A 25,332-nucleotide genomic window follows, 5' to 3' on the forward strand; every position below is an offset into this window, starting at 1 on the left:
GCCATGTTGACTATCCCTAATAAGTCCTTGCCCTTCCAAATACATGTACATCCTATCCCTCAGGATTCCCTCCAACAACTTGCCCACCACTGAGGTCAGGCTCACTGGTCTGTAGTTCCCTGGCTTGTCCTTACCACCCTTCTTAAACAGTGGCACCACATTTGCCAATCTCCAGTCTTCTGGCACCTCACCTGTGACTATCAATGACACAAATATCTCAGCAAGAGGCCCAGCAATCACTTCTCTTGCTTCCCACAGAGTTGTAGGGTACACCTGATCAGGTCCTGCGGATTTATCCACCTTTATGCGTTTCAAGAAATCTAGCACTTCCTTCCAAAATTTGGACATTTTGCAAGGTGTCACCATCTGTTTTGTTACATTCTATATCTTCCATATCCTTTTCCACAGTAAATACTGATGCAAAATACTTGTTTAATATCTCCCCCATTTTCTGTGACTCCACACTTGCTGATCATTGAGGGGATCCTATTTTCTCTCTAGTTACCCTTAGCGTATTTGTAAAAACCCTTTGGATTCTCCTTAATTCTATTTGCCAAAGCTATCTCATGTCCCCTTTTTGCCCTCCTGACTTCCCTCCTAAGTATACTCCCACTTCCTTTATACATTGTAAGGATTCACTCAATCTATCCTGTCTATGCCTTACATATCCTTCCTTCTTTTTCTTAATCAAACTCTCAATTTCTTTCGTCATCCAGCATTCCCTATACCTACCAACCTTCCCTTTCACCCTGACAGGAATATTATTTCTCTGGATTCTCGTTATCTCATTTCTGAAGGCTTCCCATTTTCCAGCCGTCCCTTTACCTGCGAACATCTGCCCCCAATCAACTTTCGAAAGTTCTTGCCTAATACCATCAAAATTGGCCCAACTCTAATTTAGAACTTCAACTTTTAGATCTGGTCTATCCTTTTCCATCACTATTTTAAATCTAATAGAATTATGGTTGCTGGCCCAAAAGTGCTCTCCCACTGACACCTCAGTCACCTGCCCTGCCTTATTTCCCAAGAGTAGGTCAAGTTTTGCACCTTCTCTCGTACGAACATCCACATACTGAATCAGAAAATTGTCTTGTGCACACTTAACAAGTTCCTCTCCATCTAACCCTTTAACACTATGGCAGTCCCAGTCTATGTTTGGAAAGTTAAAATCCCCGACCATAACCACCCTATTATTCTTACAGATAGCTGACATCTCCTTACAAGTTTGTTTCTCAATTTCCCTCTGACTATTAGTGGGTCTATAATACAATCCCAATAAGGTGATCATCCCTTTCTTATTTCTTAGTTCCACCCAAATAACTTCCCTGGATGTATTTCCGAGAATATCCTCCCTCAGCACAGCTATAATGCTATCCCTTATCAAAAATGCCACTCCCCTCCTCTCTTTCCTCCCTTTCTATCCTTCCTGTAGCATTTGTATCCTGGAATATTAAGCTGCCAATCCTGGTCATCCCTGAGCCAAGTTTCTGTAATTGCTATGATATCCCAGTCCCATGTTCCTAACCATGCCCTGAGTTCATCTGTCTTCCCTGTTAGACCCCTTGCCTTGAAATAAATGCAGTTTAATTTATTAGGCCTACCTTGTCCCTGCCTGCCCTGACTGTTTGACTCGCTTCTGTTCTCAACTGTACCAGTCTCAGAGTTATCTCTTTCCTCACTATCTCCCTGGGTCCCACCCTCCCACCTTACTAGTTTAAATCCTCCCAAGCAGTTCTAGCAAATTCCCTGCCAGTATATTAGTCCCCTTCCAATTTAAGCGCAATCTGTCCTTCTTGTACAGGTCACTTCTACCCCAAAAGAGTTTCCAATGATCCAAAAATGTGAATCCTTCTCCCATACACCAGCTCCTCAGCCATGCATTCATCTGCTCTATCCTCCTATTCCCACCCTCACTAGCTCGTAGCACTGGGAGTAATCCAGATATTACTACTCTCGAGGACCTCCTTTTTGAATTTCTGCCGAACTCTCTATAATCTCCCTTCAGAATCTCAACCTTTTCCTTTCCTATGTTGTTGGTTCCAATGTGGACAATGACCTCTTGCTGGCCCCTCTCCCCCTTGAGAACGCTCTGCACTCTCTCTGAGACATCCTTGATCCTGGCACCAGAGAAACAACACACCATTCTGATTTTTCGCTGCTGGCCACAGAAACGTCTGTCTGTACCTCGTACTCGAGAATCCCCGAACACAATTGATCTCTTGGAATCCGATGTATCTCTCGTTTCATAGAGCCAGTCTCAATGCCAGAAACCTGGCTGTTGTGCTTTTTTGTTCCTTTCATTTACTTTGTTTTCGGCTCTGTCCATTTATTATACCTTCTTTTATTTCTCTTCTTAATCAATCAATATCAATATCCTTTGATTGTCACTTGTACTCCATTGTAGGAGTACAGTGAAAAGCTTACATAACGTTTCCCTTCTAATGGTGACATCTTAGGTACATCTTTATTTTCCATGGTGTAGCTTCTTAGCAAAATGTATATCTGTATCTTTAGGAAATGAAAGTGTATAGTAACATGATCGATACATTATAGGGAATTCACACCAAGTAAGGAGTGATGATATCCCAGTAGCTCTGGCATTGAATTGAAGGAAACAAAATAGCAGAACCAACCATGCATTGCATACAGGTAAGCCGCTCTAAGTTATAAAATCAACTTATCATGCTTAAAACACCATTTTGTTTCAAATCAGGAGGAGAGTGTTGTTAAACTGAAAACACCCTTTAACCTGGAGATAACTTGCTGGTTTTGCAGTTGAGGCTAAAGCCTGTCGATGAAAGTTTCTCAGCTTACCTCTTGCTTGCTTCTGAAACACCCTCGTTGTGTGTCCAATGTGAAACATGATTGTTCATGTGAAGAGCATTTGGAAGATATCTCAAAACTGTATTTCTGAGCAAGTTGAATCTGACAAAACCCTGAAGAAAACCTCATGTGTCTAGTGGCGTCAATATGTACGCCAGGACACCAAATCAACAGCAATCTAAACCTTCCAGACCTTATTTCTCTCCCCCTCTATTCAACAACTAACCAGTATTGGTCACTGTTTATCCATAAGGGAAACCTGCTGGAAAAATGAGTCTGTTTTTGGTGCTTGTAAGTCTGCATGAATGCATGTGTTAGTATTAATATGTTTGGGTTATTTGGAGCGATAAACGTTTACATTTTCAGCTTAAAAATTCATGTGTCAACCAATTTTGCATCACTTGTACAAGTTTTTGTTTTACAGTAGGTCAATAGTGATCTGTTATTAAAGAAATCTGGTTGATGGATCATTTTAGTCTAAATCTAAAATAGAGAATGGCATATGAGTGGTCATATTGGGAGTGGTTGAACAATTGCTTTTACATTGTGGTCTGTAGAGAGTGGGACTAGAGACAATGCACTGTTCCCATCAGAATCATAACACTATCAATAATGTGCTCAAGGTAACAAACATGCAACTTCCAGATTTGACACTTTTCATTAAACGGCATGTCTTGTTAATGATTGAAAGCTGTTCCAACCATCAGATTATGTTCTCCAATGGATTCCCCATGAACTAAGATGTAATCCATGTTGTAGTTCATTCTTTTGTTCATCTGTGTGTAAGGAACTAGGTAGTTATTAGAAGTTTCCTGAAACAAGATTTCACTTCACATTTCAGAATTTCTCTGTTCTGCTTTCGGATTTCTGCTTGCCTCATCGGCTATATTGCTTTCCCGAAAGTGAGCTGTTCCTTAGGCTGCAATAGTCGTGGCAGTGATTCATCAGCAATGCCCACTACTGTGTGCCAATTCTGTATAAATTCTGCTTTTGGATCTCCATAGTCACATCCTTCAACAATCTTGTAAAGGTTATTAATTAAAGCATTTGGTGTCACGTTTAGTGCGCTGCTAAATTCGCTTTTTTTTAAACACTGGTTAGGTTTTGCTCACCAGATCCTCAAATATAGTCTAGTTGTCGGACACAAAGCCTGTGTGATGGTGTGATCAGGTTCTGGTACACATGCACATCTTGTTGTACAACCTGAAAGCCTTTATAAGTTGACTTTTTGACAATGTCGCCTCTTAGTTGTCATAGCAGCCTGGACTCCTTCAGTGCCTCATTCCGAGTTCTGCTAATATTTGCTGCCACTTTTTCAGATCTGACTTTTCAGTCTTTAATGGAGCTTTTTACCTGTGCCTATCACAACAGCTTCCCCACTGTTCTATGATCAGTGAGTCTAGGAAAGATTACCAATGTTTAAAACGATAATTGCTTTATTTCATTAAGAGGAACTAGATACATTTTTACAAAATTATGACTAACTTTGTTGAAGCCACAAATGATGTTAGTCAGTCATTTTCATAATTTATCTGTGGGGTGTGGACATGTCCATCTAAACCAGGATTTATTGTTCATCCCTATTTGTCCAGGGGGGTAGTTAAGAGTCAACCACATTGCCAGAGGTCTGGAGTCACATGTAGAGCAGATCAGATAAGGATGAGAGATTCCCTTCCCTAAAGGGATGAATGATCCAGATGGATTTTTATGACAATCAACAGCGGTCGCAATTAGGCTAGCTTTGTATTGAATTCAAGTTTCACCAGTTGCCATAGTGGAACTTGAACCCATGTTCTTCAGACCATTGGTATGGAGTTGTTGCTTAATCCAGCATCTTAATCACAATGCCACAGCTGATGATCACTCACATCGTGACAATGGGAGGTGTTACTTGTATTGCTCTCAACTGTGGGGAGGTGGTGGCATGATCACTAGACCAATAATCCAGGGATTTAGATGAAGCCCTGGGGACCCAGGTTCAAATCTCACTGCAGCAGATGGTGGAATTTCAACTGAATGAAAGTCTGAAATTAAGAATCTAATGACAACCATGAATCCATTGCTGACTGTTGGGAAAAAAAACCATCTGGTTCATTAATGCCTTTTTGGGAAGGAAACAGTCATCCTTACCTGGTCTGGCCTTCACATGACTCCAGACCCACAGCAATGTGGTTGACTCTTAAAAAGGTTAGGGATGGGCCTAGACAACAATGCCCTCATCCCAGGAATGTTTTTTTTAAAAAAACTCTTTCAATCTCTTACACTATATACAAAGTGTGATGGAAAATAGATATAAAAAGTTTAACTTCAATAATAATAATTAGCTTTTTAAATATGCTTTCACACTTTTGCAGATTATTCGAGTTTCACAGTAAATGAAAAGAAACACAAGAAATTGGAGTGTGGGTACACCCCCCAGTCCTTGTGCCTGCTCTATTGTGTAATACTTGGGCTTCAACTCCACTTCCCAGCCCATTCCCATATCTCTTGATTCTCTGAGAGACAAACAAAAATATTTCAATCCTGGATTGATAGCATTATAGAGTAATATAGCATAGGAACAAGCTCTTCGGCCTACTGTATCTATGCCAACCAACACCAAACTACACCAATCCCATTTAACTGCTTTTGGTCCATATTCTGTCTAACAAAACTGAAAATGGACTTCCCCTAATTTAGACTCTTAACTTATGCATTGTACTTATCTCTCTCCATAACGACTTTGAAACTTACTGAGTTATGGTCACTATCCCCAAAATACTCACCCACTGAAATTTGACCAGATTCACTCTCTCTGATTAGATCCAGCACTGTCCTCTCTCTGGTAGGACTACCTATGTACTGGCACAAAAACCTCTTTTAAAATTCCACCCTGTGTAATCCTTTCACACTAAGCCAACTTAGCAAAAGATGAAATTCCCTAAAACAATAGCCCTGTTTCTCTCATATGTTTCTGTGATTTGTCTACATATCTGCTCATCTATCACCCTCTGACTGTTCAGCAGTCTGTAGTTTAATCCCAGCAAGGTAATTATCTCTTTTTTATTTCTAAGCTCTATCCAGATGTCCTCATTTGAAGACCCTTGAAGGACATCCTCCCTCATTGCTTCAGCAATACACCCATCTCTCCTATTTCCTCCTCCTATTGCACCTAAAACTTCTGGACCCTGGAACATTGAGCTCTCAACTTTGGTTTTCCTTCAAACAATTCAGTGACCTACATTCTGGGTTTCTGCTAAAACATCTTCACTACTATTTACAAAAACATTAGTGTGAGTTTCAGGTGTAATCATTCTTGCTTTTGGATTCCTTTTCTTTGGCTTATGAGGAATCTTCAGTGCAGCAAAGTCTTTAGGTGAAAATTGTCTTTTGCAAATGCTGATGGTTGGTTTCAATGATCAGTGGTCGTAGATCAGGACCCCCATCATGTAATGCTCGCAAATCCTCCACATTATATACAGAAAGTGATTGGACAGATCATGTCTTTCCACCACTCATAAATGACATCAACCATGTTTCACTTCTGAAGTCAATCATATAGGAGTGAAGGGCTGGTCCAGAGAGATTATGTCTTCCTGAAAATAAGGGCATCTTTCAATAGATCCTTGGTAGGGAGATGTGATGGAGTTCTCTTTACCTCACGAGCAGCCCTATAATTAGACAGTGTTCTGCTGAAGGAGACTTTGGGAGGACTGATAAGGGTTTGCAGCTTTGACACTTTGCCCTTGCTTCTGGAAAATTACCATCATCAGTCCAGCAATAACGAGGAAGAACAACGACACTGAGATCACCGCACCTGTTATTGGAAACAAGAAAGATGGATGTCAACAAGACATTCAGTAATTGTTTTGCAAAACAAAACCTACCATTACCATGGGTGATGGTAGCTCGCTAGCTCAGTGGTGTGCCAGCGCCAGGGACCTGGGTTTGATTGGGTGGAGTTTGCACATTCTCTCTGTGTCCGCGCAAGTTTTCTCCGGGGGCTCCCATTTCCTCCCACAATCCAAAGATGTGCAGGTCAGGAGGGATGGCCATGTTAAATTCCTGGGATATACAGGCCATGTGGATTAGCCATGAGAAATGCAGGGTTATAGGGTGAAGGTATGAGTCTGGGTTGTATGTGTTTTGGAGCGTTGGTGAGGACTGAATAGCCTGCTTCTATGCTGTAAAGATTCTATGATTTCCATGTTTTGCTAAAATAAACAAAAAAAAGTTATATTTTCCATCTCAGACACTTTATTTTCTGCCAGCTTTATACTTACCCTTCCTCCAACCTAAGGGATACCTCCTGCAATGGCTATAAGGACCACTAGCTTTCTCCTAGGTTGTGGGTGCGGACAATTGAAGAACATCACAAGGAAGCTCAACCCTGTCTTCATTCCCCATTTGCATAATGATAAATGCTATGGTCTCCATAGTCCCAGAGGGCTGCTCTCTCATTAGAAAGTGATGTGTTTAACCCAAGGGTCAATACAGGTAAAGAAACCAAGACTTTTTCCCAGGCCTCAGCTGATATAGGAATTGTACCCACGCTGTTGACATCACTGTGTGTCAGCAAACCAGTCATCTGAGCTGACCAATCCATGTGACGCATTCCAGAATCTAACATCATTTTTCAATTTTTTTTTACATTAAGGTCAACATTAGTGCTCTTACTGGAAACTCCAACTGGCAACAGCCACAGAAACCAGGGCAGACATTACATTCCCAACCGATAGCCCTTGTTTACTCGATAATCTCTTTACACATCAGACCAAGGCAGTGTCAGTTTCTGTGACTGTAACAGTTTTTATTCACTATGTTTTCAAGTGACTACTCCATGCTTCTGGCTCTACTTTCCAGTTCTTTCTACAGCTCTATCAAAAGAAAATTCAACATCTTTGAATATTCCTTAATTTTGTTGGCCTTTTTTTGTGTGTCTGAGCTTCCAAAGAATTATGGGCCTTTTTTTGAGAATGCCATAGTTCCATTTCAGTGCTGTATCTTCCCCTGTTTGTCTCTGGATAACCAGCTAGCTCCCTGGTCCATGTCTCTCTGCTGATATTAGCTTTTTAATTGGCACCACCTACTCCAAGTCCATTTCATTACCCTTTCTCTCTCCCTACCTCACCCTTTATGTTTGATTCAAAGTTAATCCACTTCCACACGGAATTATGTTACAATCCCTGCACAATTGTGTATTAAATAATTTGTATTCTTAGAATAGGCAAGGAAGGATTCAACCTTCCACATTTATGTCTTATAAAATCATACAGCATTGGAGACCATTAAACCCATCGTACCTGCAATGGCATTGAATTATGGACCTTTCCTGATAAACCTTTTTGCACTTCAAGTATGCTTCTGATTTTATTTTACGAACAAATCTCCTTCAGCAATGTATTCCTGACCACAAAAGTTGCTTCCTAAAAACAAATGCTTGTTCCCTGTCAGTTGTTTTTTTTTTGCCAAATTCTTTCGATCGGTGTCCTCTGGTAACCAGTTCTTATGGCAATGCAAATATTTTCTTTTCATTTATCCTGTCTAGTGATCAGGCTTATTCTCTGCCTATCCTCTTAATACTTGGATCTTATACATGTACTTTAGGATGGCACGGTGGTTCAGTGGTTAGCACTGCTGTCTCACAGTGCCAAGAACCCAGTTCACTTCCACACTTGAGTGACTAGCTGTATAGAGTTTGCACATTCGCCCCGTGTCTGCATGGGTTTCCTCTGGGTCCTCCAGTTTCCTCCTACAGTCAAAAGATGAGCAGGTCAGGTGAATCGGCCATGGGAAATTTCCCTATCGTGATCAGGGATGTGCAAGCTAGGTAGGTTAGTCTTGGTACATGTGGGGTTACAAGGATAGAAGGTAAATCAGGGTGGGATGTTCTTTGAAAGGTTGGTGTGGGCTTGATGGACTGAATGATCTGTTTCCACACTGATGGGATTCTATGATACTTACTGATTTTGTAGTGTCTTCTGATGTTGTCATTAAACAATGCGACTGTGATATTCTGAGAAAAGAAAGCAATGAAACTCATTACCCTTGGTGTTCAGTCGCTGTTTTAGAGAAGATAGAGATCCAGGAATGTAGCCTTTAGGTTGATGAGGGCTAACGCAAACAGACTACCAACAGCTGATCAGTGGGGGAGAAACTGTAACCTGCATTTGGCCCAAATCTCTCTAAATCTTTCATGTACTGGTCCAAATGTCTTTTAAATGTTGTAACTGTACCCATATCTATCATTTCCTCTCGCAATTCATTCAACATGTGAACCACCCTCTGTGTGAAAAAGTTGCCAATCAGATCCCTTTTAAATCTTTCTCCTCTCACCTTTAAAATATGCCCCCTAGTTTTGAAGTCCCCTACCCTTGGGAAAAGACCTTTGCTATTCACTTTATGTACGCCCCCATGACTTTATAAGCCTCTACCCTTCAATCTCCCATGCTTCAGTGAAAAAATGTCCCAGCCTATCCAGCCGATCTTTATAATTCATACCTTCCATTCCTTCAAGAATCCATCCTGAACCCTATATTTCCTATTACAGGATGAACAGAACTGTACACTGTACTCCAAAAGTATTCTCACCAACCTCAACACGATGTCCCAACTCCTATACTCAATAGTCTGAGCAATGAAGACAAGCGTGCTAAACGCCTTCTTAATGACCCTGAATACCTGTGATGCAACTTTCAAAGAACTATGTACCTGAACGCATAGGTCTCTGTTCAACAATGCTATCCAAGACCCTACCATTAACTGTATAAGTTCTGCTCTTGTTTGTTTTACCAAAATGCAATACTTCATATTTATCCCAATTAACCTCTACCTGCCACTCCTCAGCCCATTGGCCTAAATGATCAAGGCCCCTTTGTAATCCTGTAAGTTCATAACAGCTTCCATAACTACTCAAGAAGCAAATAGTTTTGGTCAATTAGCAATACAAAGATTATTTTTCCAGTTGGATTCTGTTGGACTCAGTATTGGATCACTTGCTGCTCATGGTTGCTAATAATGATTTCGATTTAAACATTAGTGCCAAGATAAAGATTTTATTGAGTATTCACTAAATGGCCAAGCAGCAAATAGTTAAGAGAAAGGTGTAGACTGCTAGAAGATATTGGAGGCTGATTTGATGGATGAGGAAGTGGAAGGGTGGGTTAGTAAGTTTGCCGATGACACGAAGGTTGTAGGTAATGTGGAGAGCTGTTGTAGGTTGCAACAGGACCTTGACAGGATGCAGAACTGAGCTGAAAAGTAGCAGATGGAGTTCAACCTGGAGAAGTGTGAAATAATTCATTTTGTAAGGCTGAATTTGAATGCAGATTACAGGGCTAAACGCAGGATTCTTGGCAGTGTGAGGAAAAAAGGAAACTTCAGGTCCATATCCATAGATCCCTCAAAATTGCCACCCAAGTGAAGAAGGCTTTCATTGGCAGCAGGATTGAGTTTAAGAGCCACAATGTTATGCTGCAGCTCTATAAAGCCGTGCTTAGGCCACACTTTGAATATGTGTTCAGTTCTGGTTGCCTCATTATATGAAGCATTTGGAAACTTTACAGCACATTCAGAGGAAATTTACCAGGATGCTGCTTGGATTGGAGGGCATGTCTTATGAAGAAAGGTTGAGTGAGCTAGGGCTTTTCTCATTGGAGCAAAGAAAGATGAGAGGTAACTTGATAGAGGTGTACAAGATAAGAGGCATAGATAGAGTGGATAACCAGAGACATTTCCCAGGATGGAAATGTCTATCACGAGGGGACATAATTTTAAGGTGCATGGGGAAGGTTTACGGGAGATGTCAGAGGTAGGTTCTTTACACAAAGAGTGGTGGGTGCATGGAATGCACTGCCAGCAGTGGTAGTAGAGTCAGAAACATTAGGAGAAAGTGAGGACTGCAGATGCTGGAGATCAGAGTCAAGAGTGTGGTGCTGGAAAAGCACAGCAGGTCAGGCAGCATCCGAGGAGCAGGAGAATCGATGTTTCAGATGCAAGTCTTTCATCAGGAATGAGACTTGTGAGCCAAGGGGGCTGAGATATAAATGGCAGGGGGTGGGGGTGGGGTGGGGGGGAAGGTAGCTGGGAATGCGAGAGGTAGATGAAGGTGACATGGGATATGGGGTGTCACTGACTTGGCCATAATCTCTATCCCTAATTTCTCAGAGAGCAGTTAAGAGTTAACCACATTTCTGTGGGTCCAGAGTGACATGTAGGCCAGACCAGAGATTTCCTTCCTTAAAGGACATTAATCTCTGGACTCATAGTCTAGCAACAGTACAATGAGGCCATCACCTCCCCTTTCTTGTTGAGGGAGCTGGTGGCATAGTGGCAACCTTACTGCCTTGGACATGCAGAGCCTCACGATAATGTTCAGGATAATGACAGATCGTGCAATTGGAATTCAATTTTTTGTTAAGAAGTCTAGTAAACAGCAGACCCGTTAGAGCTGAGAGAGAACAAATTATTCCCATCTTACTGATCCGACTAGATGCAGCAGTGGGAGTTGTTTTATTCAGGTCATGGTGATAGGCGATCAGGGGATAAAATGGACAGTTTTCTCTAGAGTAGGAAACCAACTGGAATACAGAGGAACCTCAATTATCCAACATTCAGTTATCTGAATTTCGGATCACCCAAACAAGATTGCAAGGTCCCGACGCATGGTTAACGATGTTATCTGACATCGATTATCCAGCATTCCATTAAACAAATAAAATACTCCCTGCCCATGTCCTTCAGATAATCGAGGCTCCTCTGTATTAAGATAGAAAAGACAGTAAAAGTTAAACACTTTTGGGGACTGGTGGAACAAAAGGATCATTTGCTGCCTAGCAGAGGCACATCTTTTGATGATTCAGTCCAATAATAATTTGAAAAGCAGTCTATTCAGTCCAGTAGGCCATGCTTTAAAACTTGCAGGATGACAGATAGGACTGGGCCAAAATCAGGTCTGAAGAATGGAGCGATGGAGTTGGAAAATGTTCCATGTTCATGCGAATAACATTATCTGCTTCAATGGCAAAGGTAGAGGAGTCAGATGTTTGGAAGGTGAAATCTTTTGGCTGAATTTTTGATCTAGGTTCAGAGACATTTCCCAATCGTCCTCAAAATGACGAAATGTCTAAAAACAACCTTCCAGCTCAGCAAGAAAACATACATTTTGTGGGCGGCACGGTGGCACAGTGGTCAGCACTGCTGCCTCACAGCGCCAGAGATCCGGGTTCAATTCCCGCCTCAGGTGACTAACTGTGTGGAGTTTGCACGTTCTCCTCGTGACTGCGTGGGTTTCATCCGGGTGCTCCGGTTTCCTCCCACAGTCCAAAGATGTGCAGGTCAGGTGAATTGGCCATGCTAAATTGCCCGTAGTGTTAGGTAAGGGGTAAATGTAGGGGTATGGGTGGATTGCGCTTCGGCGGGGCGGTGTGGACTTGTTGGGCCGAAGGGCCTGTTTCCACACTGTAAGTAATCTAATCTAAAAACATCCATTACCTAATATCTGTCATAGCTGAGATCACTAGGATCTTTTATTAAGAAAGTTGTAGCATTACAAAATTAGGCAGAGGCAATATGGTTTTGTGAAAGGGAAATCATGTTTGATAAATTTATCGAGTGCTTTGAAGCTGCAATGAAAAGGATGGATACTGGATCATGTATTTGGATTTTCAAAAGGCAGCTGATAATGTACCACATAAATATCTACCATGTAAGATATGGTGTTGGGATGATATATTAGCATGGATGGAGAATTTGTTACCCAACAGGAAACAGAGAGTCAGAATAAATGAAATAGAGCCATTGAGTCAGAAAGATGTACTGCACAGAAACAGACCCTTCGGTCCAATTCATCAATGCTGAGCAGATATCCTAAATGAATCTAGTCCCATTTGCCAGCATTTGCCCCCGAAACTCTTCCTATTTATGTGCCCATCCAGATGCTTTTTAAATGTTGTAACTGTACCTCCACCACTTCCTCTGGCAGCTCATTCCATACACATACCATTCCTTGCCTGAAAATGTTTGCCCCTCAAGTCCCTTTCAAATCTCCCCCCTTGCACCTTAAACCTATCTCCTTTAGTTTTGGACTCCCCTACCCTGGGGAAAAGACCTTGACTATTCACCCTATCTGTGTTCCTCATGATTTTATAAACCTCTATAAGGTCACCCCTCAGCCTCTGATGCTCAAGAGAAAACAGCCCCAGCCTATTGAGCTTCTTGTCAGTTTGGAAAATTGTAACTAAGTAAGTGTCCCTTTTCCTTCAGGTTTTGACTATCCAGCCCTGAAGAACAATTTACTAGTTGCCTGTCTTGCCAAATGAGGTGGAATTGGTAATCTAAGTGGGACGTTTATTAATGCTGGACAACTTGAGAAATCGTCACTCACCATCGAGAAATTTGGCCGGTCCATTAAACAGCTGATGTTTTGGTGATTCAAGAACTGTTTGAGGGACGCTATACTGCAGTTACTGAATACTGGATTCATCATCCACCTGTACAAAGAAAAACACACTTTTGAGCAAAGACAATTACTTTGGGAAAACTGAAGGCAATCAACAAATGAGGTTCCTTTGTTTGTTTTTAATTTTCCAGGTGCGAGTATAGAGGCAATTTATTTGAATGGCGTCAGGGATTTGACTTATATAGAGACCACAATAGCCCAGATGGTTCTTTTTCAAAGATTGAAAGCTCAATAGAGTCATAGAGTTCTTCAGGCCCATATCCCTCAGGATTCTACTTATGTACTTCTCCAAATGCCTTTTAAACATTATAATTGTGCCCACATCCACTATTTCTCAGCAAGTTCATTTCACACACAAACCACACTCTGTATCAAAAAATTATCCTTTCATGTCTTCTTAAAATCTCTCTCCTCTCACCTTAAAAATGTGCCCCCAGTCTTGAAATCCCCCACCCGAGAGAAAAAAACATCTATCATTAACCCGATCTGTACCACTAATGATCTTATAAACTTATGATTTAATAGAAGTGGTTCAAGTTATGAACCATTTTGATAGAGTAGAAATTCCAGTGAAACACTTGACAGGGTGGTGACTAAATAGAGGACACAGATTTAAGAAAGCTGCAAAAATGGGTAAATGTAGGAGTTCTTTATTTTGTTGGTGTGCACTCCACCGTGCAATCAGGTCATAGCTGACCTACACCTCAACTCCATTTGCTATTGTTCCAGAACCCCTTAGTAAGGGTAACCCAAGTGAGGTTATCCTTACTTCGCAAATATGTATCAATCTCCTTCAGCATCTAATTATCCTAGTATCCATAGCCTTCTGGATAAGGAATTAACAGATTCCCACTTCCATTTTTAAATGGTGCAGCTCTGATTTAACGTAATTTCAACTATTCCCCAGGGTAGGGGAGATCACAACTAGAGGGCAAAATTTTTAGGGTGAGGGGAGAAAGATTTAAAAGGGACCCCAGGGACAACTTTTTCATGCAGAGAGTGGTGCATGAAGGGAATAAACTACCAGAGCAAGTGATAGATGCTTGTCCAGTTGCAACATTTAAAAGGCATTTGGACAGGTACGTGAATAAGAAAGGTTTAGAGGGATATGGAGAAAGTGAGGACTGCAGATGCTGGAGATCAGAGCTGAAAAATGTGTTGCTGGAAAAGCACAGCATCCAAGGAAGCAGGAGAGTCGACGTTTCGGGCATAAGCCCTTCTTCAGCCCTCCTTAGAGGGATATGGGCCAAACGTGGGCAAATGGGATTAATTTAGTTTGAGAACATACAGCCATAGAGATGTACAGCATGGAAACAGACCCTTCGGTCCAACTTGTCCATGCCAACCAGATATCCCAACCTAATCTCGTCCCACCTGCCAGCACCCGGCCCATATTCTTCCAAACCCTTCCTATTCATATACCCATCCAGATTCCTTTTAAATGTTGTAATTGTCCTAGCCTTCACCACTTCCTCTGGCAGCTCATTCTATACATGTACCACCCTCTGCGTGAAAATATTACCCTTTAGGTCTCTTTTATATCTTAACCCTCTCATCCTAAACCTATGCCCTCCAGTTCTGGACTCCCCCACCCCAGGGAAAAGACTTTGTCTATTTATCCTATCCATGCCCCTCATAGTTTTATTAACCTCTATAAGGTCACCCCTCAGCCTCCAACGCTCCAGGGAACAGCCCCAGCCTGTTCAGCCTCTCCCTATAGCTCAAATCCTCCAACCCTGGAAACATCCTTGTAAATATTTTCTGAATCCTTTCAAGTTTCACAACATCTTTCTGATAGGAAGGAGGCCAGAACTGCATGCAATATTCCAACAGTGGCCTAACCAATGCCCTGTACAGCCTCAACATGACCTCCCAACTCCTGTACTCAATACTCTGACCAATAAATGAAAGCATACCAACTGCCTTCTTCAGTATCCTATCTACCTGCGACTCCACTTTCAAGGAGCTACAAACCTCCATTCCAAGGTCCCTTTGTTCAGCAACAATCCCTAAGACCTGACCATTAAGTGTATAAGTCCTGCTAAGATTTGCTTTCCCAAAATGCAGCACCTCACATTTACCTAAATTAAATTCCATCTGTCCCTCCTCAGCCCTTGGCCCATCTGATGATCAATGTGGACGAGTTGAACCGAAGGATTTGTTTTCATGCTGTATGATTCTATGACTCATTGACTTTATCTATGACTCTGTAACAGTATAACACAGGAGCAGGCTCTTCAGCCAATCATGTCTGTACTGTCCATGATATCATTCCAAACTAATTCAATCTGCCTGAACATGGTCTGTATCTTTCTATTCTCTGCCTGTTCATATGTCTGTCTAAATGCTTCTTAAACTTTGCTATTATACCTGCTTCTACTAAATCACCTGGCAGTGCCTTCCAGGCACCTACCACCCTCTGTGTAAAAAAGATTTGCCTCACACTTCTCCTTTAAACAATCCCCCACTCACCTTAAACCTATACCCCCCCCCACCCCCGTATTTGAGATTTCCACACTGGGAAAAAGACTCTGACTGTCCACCTATCGATGTCTCCCATAATTTTATATACTTCTATCAGGTCGCCCCTCAGCCACTGATACCCTAGTGAAAACAATCCAAATTTGTCCAAAATCTCCTTGTAGCTAATGCACTCCATACCAGGGAACATCTGGGTAAATCTCTTTTGTACCCTCTCCATAGCCTCCACATCCTTCCTATAGTGCAGCGATCAGAGCTGCACACAATACTCAAATTGTGCAGAGGAAACCTGAAAATGCACTGCATCTGGAACTAGGGAGACCAGAGTTGAAAAGTGTGGTGCTGGAAAAGCACAGCAGGCCGGACAGCATCCGAGAAGCAGGGGAATCGATGTTTCGGGCATAAGCCCTTCTTCAGGAATGTGGGCTTATGCCCGAAACGTCGATTCTTCTGCTCCTCGGATGCTGCCTGGCCTGCTGCGCTTTTCCAGCACCACACTTTTCAACTCTGGTCTCCAGCATCTGCAGTCCTCACTTTCTCCTAGGGAGAACATAGAACAGTACAGCACAGGATTGGGCCCTTCAGCCCATGTTGTTGTGCTGAACATGACACCAAATTAAACGGATCCCTTCTGCCTGCCCTTGTGTATTCATGTGCTTATCTAACAGTTTCTTAAATGCCCCTATCGTATCTGCCTCCACCACCACTGGCAGCACATTCCATACTCCTACCACTCTCCGTGTAAAAACCTCACATCTCCTTTGAACATTCCCCCTCTCACCTAAAATGCATGCCCCCTAGTTTTACATACTTCAACTCTGGGAAAAAGATTCTGACCGATAACTGTATGTATGCCATCTCATAATTTTATAGACTTCTATCAAGTCACCCCTCAGCCTCCGCTGCTCCAGAATTATTTTTCTCTCTCTCACCTCTCCTTGTAGCTCATATTCTCTAATCCAGGTAACATCCTGGTAAACCTCTTCTGCACCTTCTCCAAAGCCTCCACATGTAATGTAGCAACCAGAATTCAATGCAATATTCCAAGTGTGGCTAACTAAAGTCTTAAAAAGCCACCTTCCATAGTGATCTTCGATAACCCTGCCCCATTGATATGGCACAGGCATTGATCATGTAAAAAAAAAACTGTGCAGACAATAGTGATAAACTTCACAAAGATTTAGGCTAATGGAAAGGGTAGAAGGTGGCAGGTGTGATCTAGTGCACAGTAGTGTGAGGTGGTGCACAATGGTAGCAAGAACACAGAGAGGCAATACAAAATGAAGGGTTCAGTTCTAATAAGGATCAGGAATTCCTAAGCTGGGTATCTGTGTCCCAGAAAGGCAGAATGAGAAAGTGGTTAAAAGGCCATCCAGGTTCCTGAGTAATACAAAAAGAGACATAGACCAGAAAAGCAAGGAAGTTATACAAAGTTTTATGCAACTTTGGTTTGACTTCAACTGGACCATTGTATCTAATTCTGGGCACCCCTCTACAGAACGCATGTCAAGAGTTTAAAGAGGCTCAAGAAAAGATTCACAAGAACAGTTTGAGTGATAAGGGATTCCAGTTACATGGACAGATTGGTGAAGCTGGCATTGTTCTCTTTGGGAAAGTAAAGCTGGCAAGATGATATTATAGACAAATCTATAATCATGTAGCATTATGTAGGGACAGAGTACATGGAGGGAAACTGAGCAGTAGGGTCAAAATCAAGGAGATTTGACTTTAACGTAGGGACCAACATTGACACAAATAAAAAAACAGCAGCATGTGGTTAGGTCCAGCTACCTGAGAGTGTGGTGGAGGCAGAGACAATATTAATTTTCAACAGGGATTTGCAACAGGGAAGAGAGTACACTTTGCAGGGAGAGCAAGGGACATGGGATTAGGTCATCAGGAACATGGCAGGAGAATTTGTCTGCCTCTATGCTGTCACAATGGAAAGTTCCTTCCCATTGATAGACCAAGTCTGAAAGGTAAACCTATCAGGGTGCGAAAGCCTGCAGGATCTTCCCACAATGAGGTATCTGACTGGCTGACTTTGGACCAGTCATGGAATGAGGAGGTCCAATCAGAGGTGGACAGCTCCAGGGGCTGGAGATACCATGGAGCAAGCTGTGGCTGTTGCTGGTACAGCACCCTCCCCAAACAAGGTGGAGAATTGCCTGCAGAAACAACATGCTCTTTGTGGAGGTATTGAGGGTGGTTTTGGTGCCTCATGTGATGGGTGTCACAGGGAGCAGGAGTTGGGGGGTGAGGGGTGTGACTCTCTGTCACCCTCTCCTTGGTGCGCATATGCCGAGCCTTCATCCATACATTCATCCACAACTGATAGTCTGCCCACATGAGTTAACCAGTTGATTATTTTCACAAAGGGAAGGTAGTGGCCTAGTGGTATTTCTGCGGGACTGTTAATCTAGATGCTCAGGTAACATTTTGGGGATCTGAGTTCAAGTCCTGCCACAGCGGATCATGGGATTTGAATTTAATGGGAAAAAGAAATCTGATGTTAAGAGTCAATAAATGACCATGAATTCATTACCAACTGTTGGGAAAACCCATCTGGTTCTCTAATGTCCTTTAGGGAAGGACACTGCCATCATTACCTGGTCTGGCCTACATGTGACCCCCAAACCCAGAGCAGTATAGTTGACTCTTCACTGCCCTCTGGACAAATTAGGAATGATTAACAATACTGGCCTAGCCAGTGACGCCATCATTCTATGAAGGAATTTTTAAAAAACTTGAGCTCTTTACAATATTGCACAAGTTTTTTTCCCCTGTTTGCTTGAAAAGGAGATAAGCCAACTTTCCCAGGCATCACATTCATCCTACTGTGCTGCTGGTCTGGGTGTTAGAGCTATTGCTGCCTGGAGTCCTGGTCATTCACATAAACAACAACCATTGCACTTGATAGGACCACCAGCACAAACTGCTTTGAGCGTAGCCAGCTCAAAGACAAGGTTTTCTGTGATCCCACATCATGGGTTCACCTTAACCTCGGTCAATAGTCGATGGCACACAATGAAGCCACTGGAAATAAAAATCCAGAGAGGTTTATGCATACCTTTGGTCCCAATCATCCATGCCAACCAAGTTTCCCAAACTAAATTTGTGCAATTTGCATGCATTTGGCCCAGATCCCTCTGAACCATTTCTATTCATACGTCTGTCCAAAATAGGGTAAAAATGGTCATACTGATTTAGCTAGGAGAAAGTGAGGACTGCAGATGCTAGAGGTTAGAGTCGAGAGCGTGGTACTGGAAAAGCACAGCAGGTCAGGCAGCATCTGAGGAGCAGGAGAGTCGACATTTTGGGCATAAGCCCTGATGTCGATTCTCTGCTCCTCGGATGCTGCCTGACGTGCTGTGCTTTTCCAGCACCACACTCTCAATACTGATTTACTGCCTATCTGCAAATGATCCTGTAGGTTGACGTATAAATGTTGCAAAGGAAACAATTGTTAAGTCTTTCTTTTAAGGAGTAGAATGACCTTTACAAGCTCATTAAGCAGAATGAAGGATTTGTTGATTGTCCTTACACAGCTGATTCCGCCAGTAAGCACTTCCCAGAGGTGACAGGACATTGACAACTGGGTTCATCGTGATACATGCCCAGATTGTGACCTATCTCATGAGCGATATATTTAGCCACTTCTCGGGTGCTGGCCCATGTGTCCTGCAAATGGAACAGGAGTGAAAAAGAAACAACATGGCATTTATTAACATGATACATCTTGTCACATAAAGCAACTTCCACACTTGGGTATAAGTTCACAATTTTTGATCTACATCTTTGAGTTTTTATAACACAAGCAAATTTTCTAACTCATCCAACCCTCAAAGGAGTGCAAAACCAATTAATTTTTTGTGGCTGGGGAGGGTTTAAACTAAATTGACAAGGTGAGGGACATAGAATTCCAAAAAAGAAATAATGTGCATAAATTAAGATTATTGAAGATTGCTGAGAAGTAAATGATACCTCATTAAATAGGAACTGACGCAGATGGATTCCGAGGAATATGAAAACAAGATGAGGTCACACTTTAGCAAGAGTGCGCAGGACTTTGAGAGGGTGCAGGGGAGATTTATTAAAATGGTTCCTGAGAATCTTTGAGGGTAGTTTAGATACAAGGTTCAGTTGGAAAGGCTGGGGTCATTCTTCTTGAAGTAAAAGCGATTTCTGGAAGATATAATCGAGGTTGCAGATTACATCAGGCTAGATAAGGTAATCAAGAAAATATTCTTTCTGTTAGCTGATGGCACAAAGACTAGAGGATGCTGACTTAAGGTTTTGGGTAAGCAATACAGGGAAACATGGGAAAGGACTGCTTCAAGCTATGAGTGGAAATGGCCTGGAGCTCATTGCCCAAATAAGGGTGGTGGAATCATAGATGAGGAGGTGATTTCAAAAGAAACTTGATGGACACTCAAAGGAAATAATGTTATCAATTTTCATAGATACACTATAGAAAGGATCCTATCTGGATGTATCACAGCTTGGTACAGCAAATGCTCTTCTCAAGACCACAAAAAACTACAGAGAGTTGTGAACACAGCCCAGTGCATCACACAAACCAGCCTTGCATCCATTGATTCCATCGAGACATCCCACTGCCTTGGAAAAAACAGCCAATACAATCAAAGACCCCTCCCATCCCGGTTATACTCTCTTCCACCCTCTTCCATCAGGCAGAACTTATAAAAGTTTGTATAAGAGACAGTGAGGACTGCAGATGCTAGAAGTCAGAGTCAATAGATGTGAAGCTGGAAGACTACAGCTTCAGAGAGCATCTGAGGGCAGGAAAGTCAATATTCCAGGGCAAAACCTTTCAGGACGAATAAAAGTACATGTACAAACAGATTCAAGAACAGCTTCTTCCCCACTATTACCTGACTTTTGAACAGACCTCTCTCAAGTGTTAATTCAGATCTCTGTGCACTTTCTCTGCAGCTATGATACCGTATTCCACATTCTGTTCTGTTACCTGGATGCACTTTGTATGGTACAAGCTGCCTGTATAGCATGCAAAACAACACTTTTCACTGTATCTCGGTACATGTGACAACAATAAATCAATACGGCAGTGGCACTGAAATTATTGCTCTGCAGGTTAGTGTCATGGTCTCGATCGGCCAAATGAGTGCTTCTGTACTGGAAATGCCTTCATTCTCTTTACCTACCTCTATTGTAAACATCTCTTCAAAGTTGCAATGATCTGTGCCTCATTATCTCCCTTTTCCTTCAACAGCTCTCTATACAAATAAATTTCCTGTAACCCGTCTCAAGATCATTCTTACTGATAATTTTAAACTGTCCTTGTCACTAACTCGTCCAAACAGAGGAACAGCCCAACCCTTCATTGGTGAAGTGAATTTCATTTTAGCTTTCCATGATCCAGTGAAGTAATTATTCTGGACCTGTCATTTACATAGGATTAAGACCAATGGGTATCTATTTCCCTGCTCCCTGTTAAATCGTCGTTAAATGAAAAGAGTTTCAAGGTCTTAATCCAACTTTAAGTGTGAATACACAGACAGCAGAAAACTGCCTTTAATTCCGCTCTGCTTGGCAAAACTCCTCAGGAAGAAGTCACGAGATGAGCAGGTGTGAGATCTGGAGTGTCACATTCTCTTATTGTCGGTGTGAGAACAGATTGCAAAGGGGGGGAGCTAAATGAGATGCAGCTGCATCAAACCCATGCTTAATCCCATTCTTCATGAGCGGAGTAATCATGGAATTGTGCTATTTTTGACCCTGCTCTCATTAACGTGTGATAGAACTGACTTATGATTCTGTTCATGGGGATGTGCCTGAGCCAGCTTTTTTTTACCATGCCTAAACGCCCGAGACGGGGTCAGCTGCCTGCTGGAAATCATTGGTATGTAGGTATACCAATAGTGGGAGGTGAGTGGTGGGTTCCAGGATTTCGATCCAACAAAACTGCAGGAAAGTTGACAATGTTCCAAGTCAGGACGGTAAATGGCTTACATGGGATCTTTCAGGAGATGCATTTAGCTGCCTTTTTGTTCTTTGGTGGTAAAGTTCATGGATTTAGGAAGTCCTGCTGAAAGAAACTTGATCCAATGCATCTTGTATATTGTAGTTAGTGACACCAATGTAAAGTCACCATAGCCTTACAGACTACATCTCTTCCTTTTCATTAAGGAAAGAGAGAGAGAAAGAGAAAATTGGTAGTGAGTTTATTCTGAAGTCACCACGCAGGGGAGCAATTGAGAAGGAGAGTCCTTCATGGTAACCTCAGCCAGGGCGGGAATTGAACCTCCACTGTTGGTATCGCTCTGCATTGCAAAACTAGCCAACGAAGTGACCCAACCCCCTAATGCCATTGTATGTTGGTGATGGAGGCAGAGAATGTTCACGGTGGTGGATGGAGTTTTGATCAGGCAGGCTGCTCTGTGTTGAGCTTCTTGAGTGTGATTAGAACTTCACTCTTGGTCAGTGGAGAATGTCTTGACTTCTTTCTTCCAGGTAATGAATGCTTTGGGGAGTCGGGAGACAAGTTACTCGCTTCACACAGCATTCCCAGCCTCTGGCCTGACCTTGCAGGCATATTATTTATATGACTGACTCAGTTGAGTTTCCGGTCAATATTGATCAACCAAGAAATTGATGAGGGATTCAGTATTTTGCAAATTTCCCATGCTATGGCAACCATGTACCATCTCTACTACTGCTTTATTTGGGTAGAGCAATAGAATATTACAGCGCAGTCCAGGCCCTTCGGCCCTCGATGTTGCGCCGCCCCGTGAAACCAATCAAATGCAATGCCTAACATTATCAGGTGGATTGACCCTACTAAATTGCCAAATAGTGTCCAGGGACATGTCAGCTTGGTGGATTAGCCATGAGAAAAGCTAGGGTAGGGGGAGTGGGTTTGGGTGGGATGCTCTTCGGAGATTTGAATGGACTCAAAGGGGCAAACGTCCTGCTTCCACGCTGGAGAGATCCTATCTGACCCATTTGTAACAGTTTACACATTGCTTTACATAAGTCTTATTCAGGTTACATCTGATTCACCCTTAATCTGAGCCATATCTTATATCCACTAACGCTGTATTGGACTTTAATGTTGGATCTTAAACCCCATTTTCCAGAATTCGACTCAAAAAGAATGAAACTTCACCCAAGCGGATTTGCCTGAATGACGTAAGGTCATACCTTGACAACTCCTCCACTTCTCTCTTCTGAGCACATGGCATTCAGATAGGCTTGTCCCACCGACTCTTTAAAAGGCATGCCACTGAGGAGAAACAAAATAGTCAGGAAGATCATTCAGTGAAAATGTTGAAATACAAGGCACAATACTGACTGCAAGGCACCCTCCTTATATAACTTCATGGTAATATTTCCATAAACAACTCATTGGTTCAGCAGTGCTCCAGACCTGTGCTGAGGATACCCATCTTCAAGAATCTTCCTGAAGAAGGGCTTATGCCCGAAACGTCGATTCTCCTGTTCCTTGGATGCTGCCTGACCTGCTGCGCTTTTCCAGCAACACATTTTCAGCTCTGATCTCCAGCATCTGCAGTCCTCACTTTCTCCCTGAGGATACCCATCTACAACCACCAGCCTCTCCTGATAATATTCTAAAGCAACAGCTCCCCACAGTGGCGCAGCTGGGAGTTACATTTCTGTACAATCCAAAAATACCTCAGTGTTCATACTGTCAATCTATGGCAATGCAGAAGGTATACTAAGTACATAGGTTTACAAATAGTCTCTCCCCTTCTGACCCCACACCAAATGTATAGGAATTCAAGCCATCGAGACATAGGTGTTAAGTGAAGGGCTATGGTCTGAAACAGATCAAAGGATATGGATAGATGAGTGAAGGTGAGTTATAGAGTCATTGAGATCTCATCCCACCTGCCAGCACCCGGCCCATATCCCTCCAAACCCTTCCGATTCATATACCAATCCAAATGCCTCTTAAATGTTGTAATTGTACCAGCCTCCACCACTTCCTCTGGCAGCTCATTCCATACACCCTCTGTGTGAAAAAGTTGTCCCATAGGTCTCTTTTATATCTTTCCCCTCTCACCTTAAACCTATGCCCTCTAGTTCTGGACTCCCCGACCCAAGGGAAAAGACTTTGCCTCTTTACCCTATCCATGGCCCTCATTAATTTGGTAAACCTCTATAAGGTCACCCCTCAGCCTCTGACACTCCAGGGAAAACAACCCTATCCTGTTCAGCCTCCCCCTATAGCTCAAACCCTCCAACCCTGGCAACATCCTTGTAAATCTTTTCTGAACCTTTTCAAGTTTCACAACATCTTTCCGATAGGAAGGAGACTTGGAAGAATATAGCTACTGTCCATTTGTGTGGGATAGTAACCAAGAAATCCAATAGGCCTGAATAGCCTCCTTTTGCACTATCACAATTCCTTATCCTTATCCTTATCCTTATCCTTATCCTTATCCTTATCCAAAATGCTGAGAATGAGGAGCTCACTACTGTACGGATTGATTGAAGGGAATTCTGAAGATATATTTAAGGGGGAGCTGGTTAACAATACAGGGAAGAGTCAATAGGTAACAAAGTTAGATGAGGGTACTGTGAGAAACGTTAAGAGGAAGTGATGGCCTAATCGTATTCTCAGTAGGCTAGTTGCCTAGCAACCCAGGTAATGTTTTGGGCACCTGGGGTTAATCTGTTTAGTAGAAGATGGCAGAATTTGACTTCAATAAAAGTTGGGAACTAATTGTCTGTCGGTGTCCCTGAAATCTTTGGCAATTGTTGGAGGAAAAACGTCCATTTGGGTTACTAATGTCTTTTGGGGTCACCCTTACTCAATCTGGCCTAAACGTGACTCCAGGCTCACAGAAGTATAGTTGCAAGTTAACTGTTTGGGGCAATTAGGGATGCACAATAAATTCTGGCCTAGCCAGTGATGCCAGCATCCTGTCAATGAATAAAAAATGTGGCCTATTAACACTGGTTGGCCAAAAAAGAGTCAGAGCAATTTACAATTTAAAAAAAAGCTACCTAACTATTCTAATCCTATTTTCTAACACTTAACCCATAGCCTGTTATGCGTTAGCATTGCAAGTGCACATCTAAACACCTCTTAAATGTTATGAGGGTTTCTCCATCTCCCACCCTTATAGGCAGTGAGTTCCAGATTTCCACCATCCTCTGGATGAAAAATCTTTTCCTCACATCTCCTCTAAACTTCCTGCCCCTTATCTTCAATCCATTCCCCCTGGCCATTGATCCCCCCGTCAAAAGGAAACATCTCTTCTTGACTACTGTTTCAATGCCCCTCGATATTGTCTCCTCCCAGTCTCTTTTGCTCCAGGGAAAACAACCGCAGTCGGTCCAATCACTCTGCATAACTAAACTCTCCAGCCCAGGGAGCAGCCTGGTACGTCTCCTCTACACCCTTTCCAGTGCTATCACATCCTTTCCAAATTGTGGATCCCAGAACTGCACACAATACTCTAGCTGGGGCCTAACCAATGCTTTATATAGTCCCAGCAATAACATCCCTGCTGTCAGATGCCTGTGATGTCATCCAACAGAGTGCCATCCTGAACAACCTCCCTGCTCTTAAACTCTAT

The 25,332-nt window shown here is 42.5% G+C and overlaps 1 protein-coding gene across 1 annotated transcript in view; it reads right to left on the reverse strand.

Moving 5' to 3' along the window:
* Positions 1-4,324: 4,324 nt before the first annotated feature.
* The window catches only part of LOC140482746 (disintegrin and metalloproteinase domain-containing protein 12-like), a 59,405-nt gene continuing 38,397 nt past the window's right edge, over positions 4,325-25,332 (reverse strand). Inside the window, exons 10-14 of the mRNA XM_072580326.1 lie at positions 22,928-23,009; positions 19,287-19,423; positions 13,187-13,292; positions 8,767-8,818; positions 4,325-6,619 (exon numbers count right to left, since the gene is read on the reverse strand). Of these exons, the coding sequence (XP_072436427.1) occupies positions 6,480-6,619; positions 8,767-8,818; positions 13,187-13,292; positions 19,287-19,423; positions 22,928-23,009 (517 nt within the window). The 3' untranslated portion in view covers positions 4,325-6,479. The remainder of the gene's footprint in view (positions 6,620-8,766; positions 8,819-13,186; positions 13,293-19,286; positions 19,424-22,927; positions 23,010-25,332) is intronic.

Source organism: Chiloscyllium punctatum, chromosome 1, assembly GCF_047496795.1.
Source record: "Chiloscyllium punctatum isolate Juve2018m chromosome 1, sChiPun1.3, whole genome shotgun sequence".
NCBI lineage: Eukaryota > Metazoa > Chordata > Chondrichthyes > Orectolobiformes > Hemiscylliidae > Chiloscyllium > Chiloscyllium punctatum.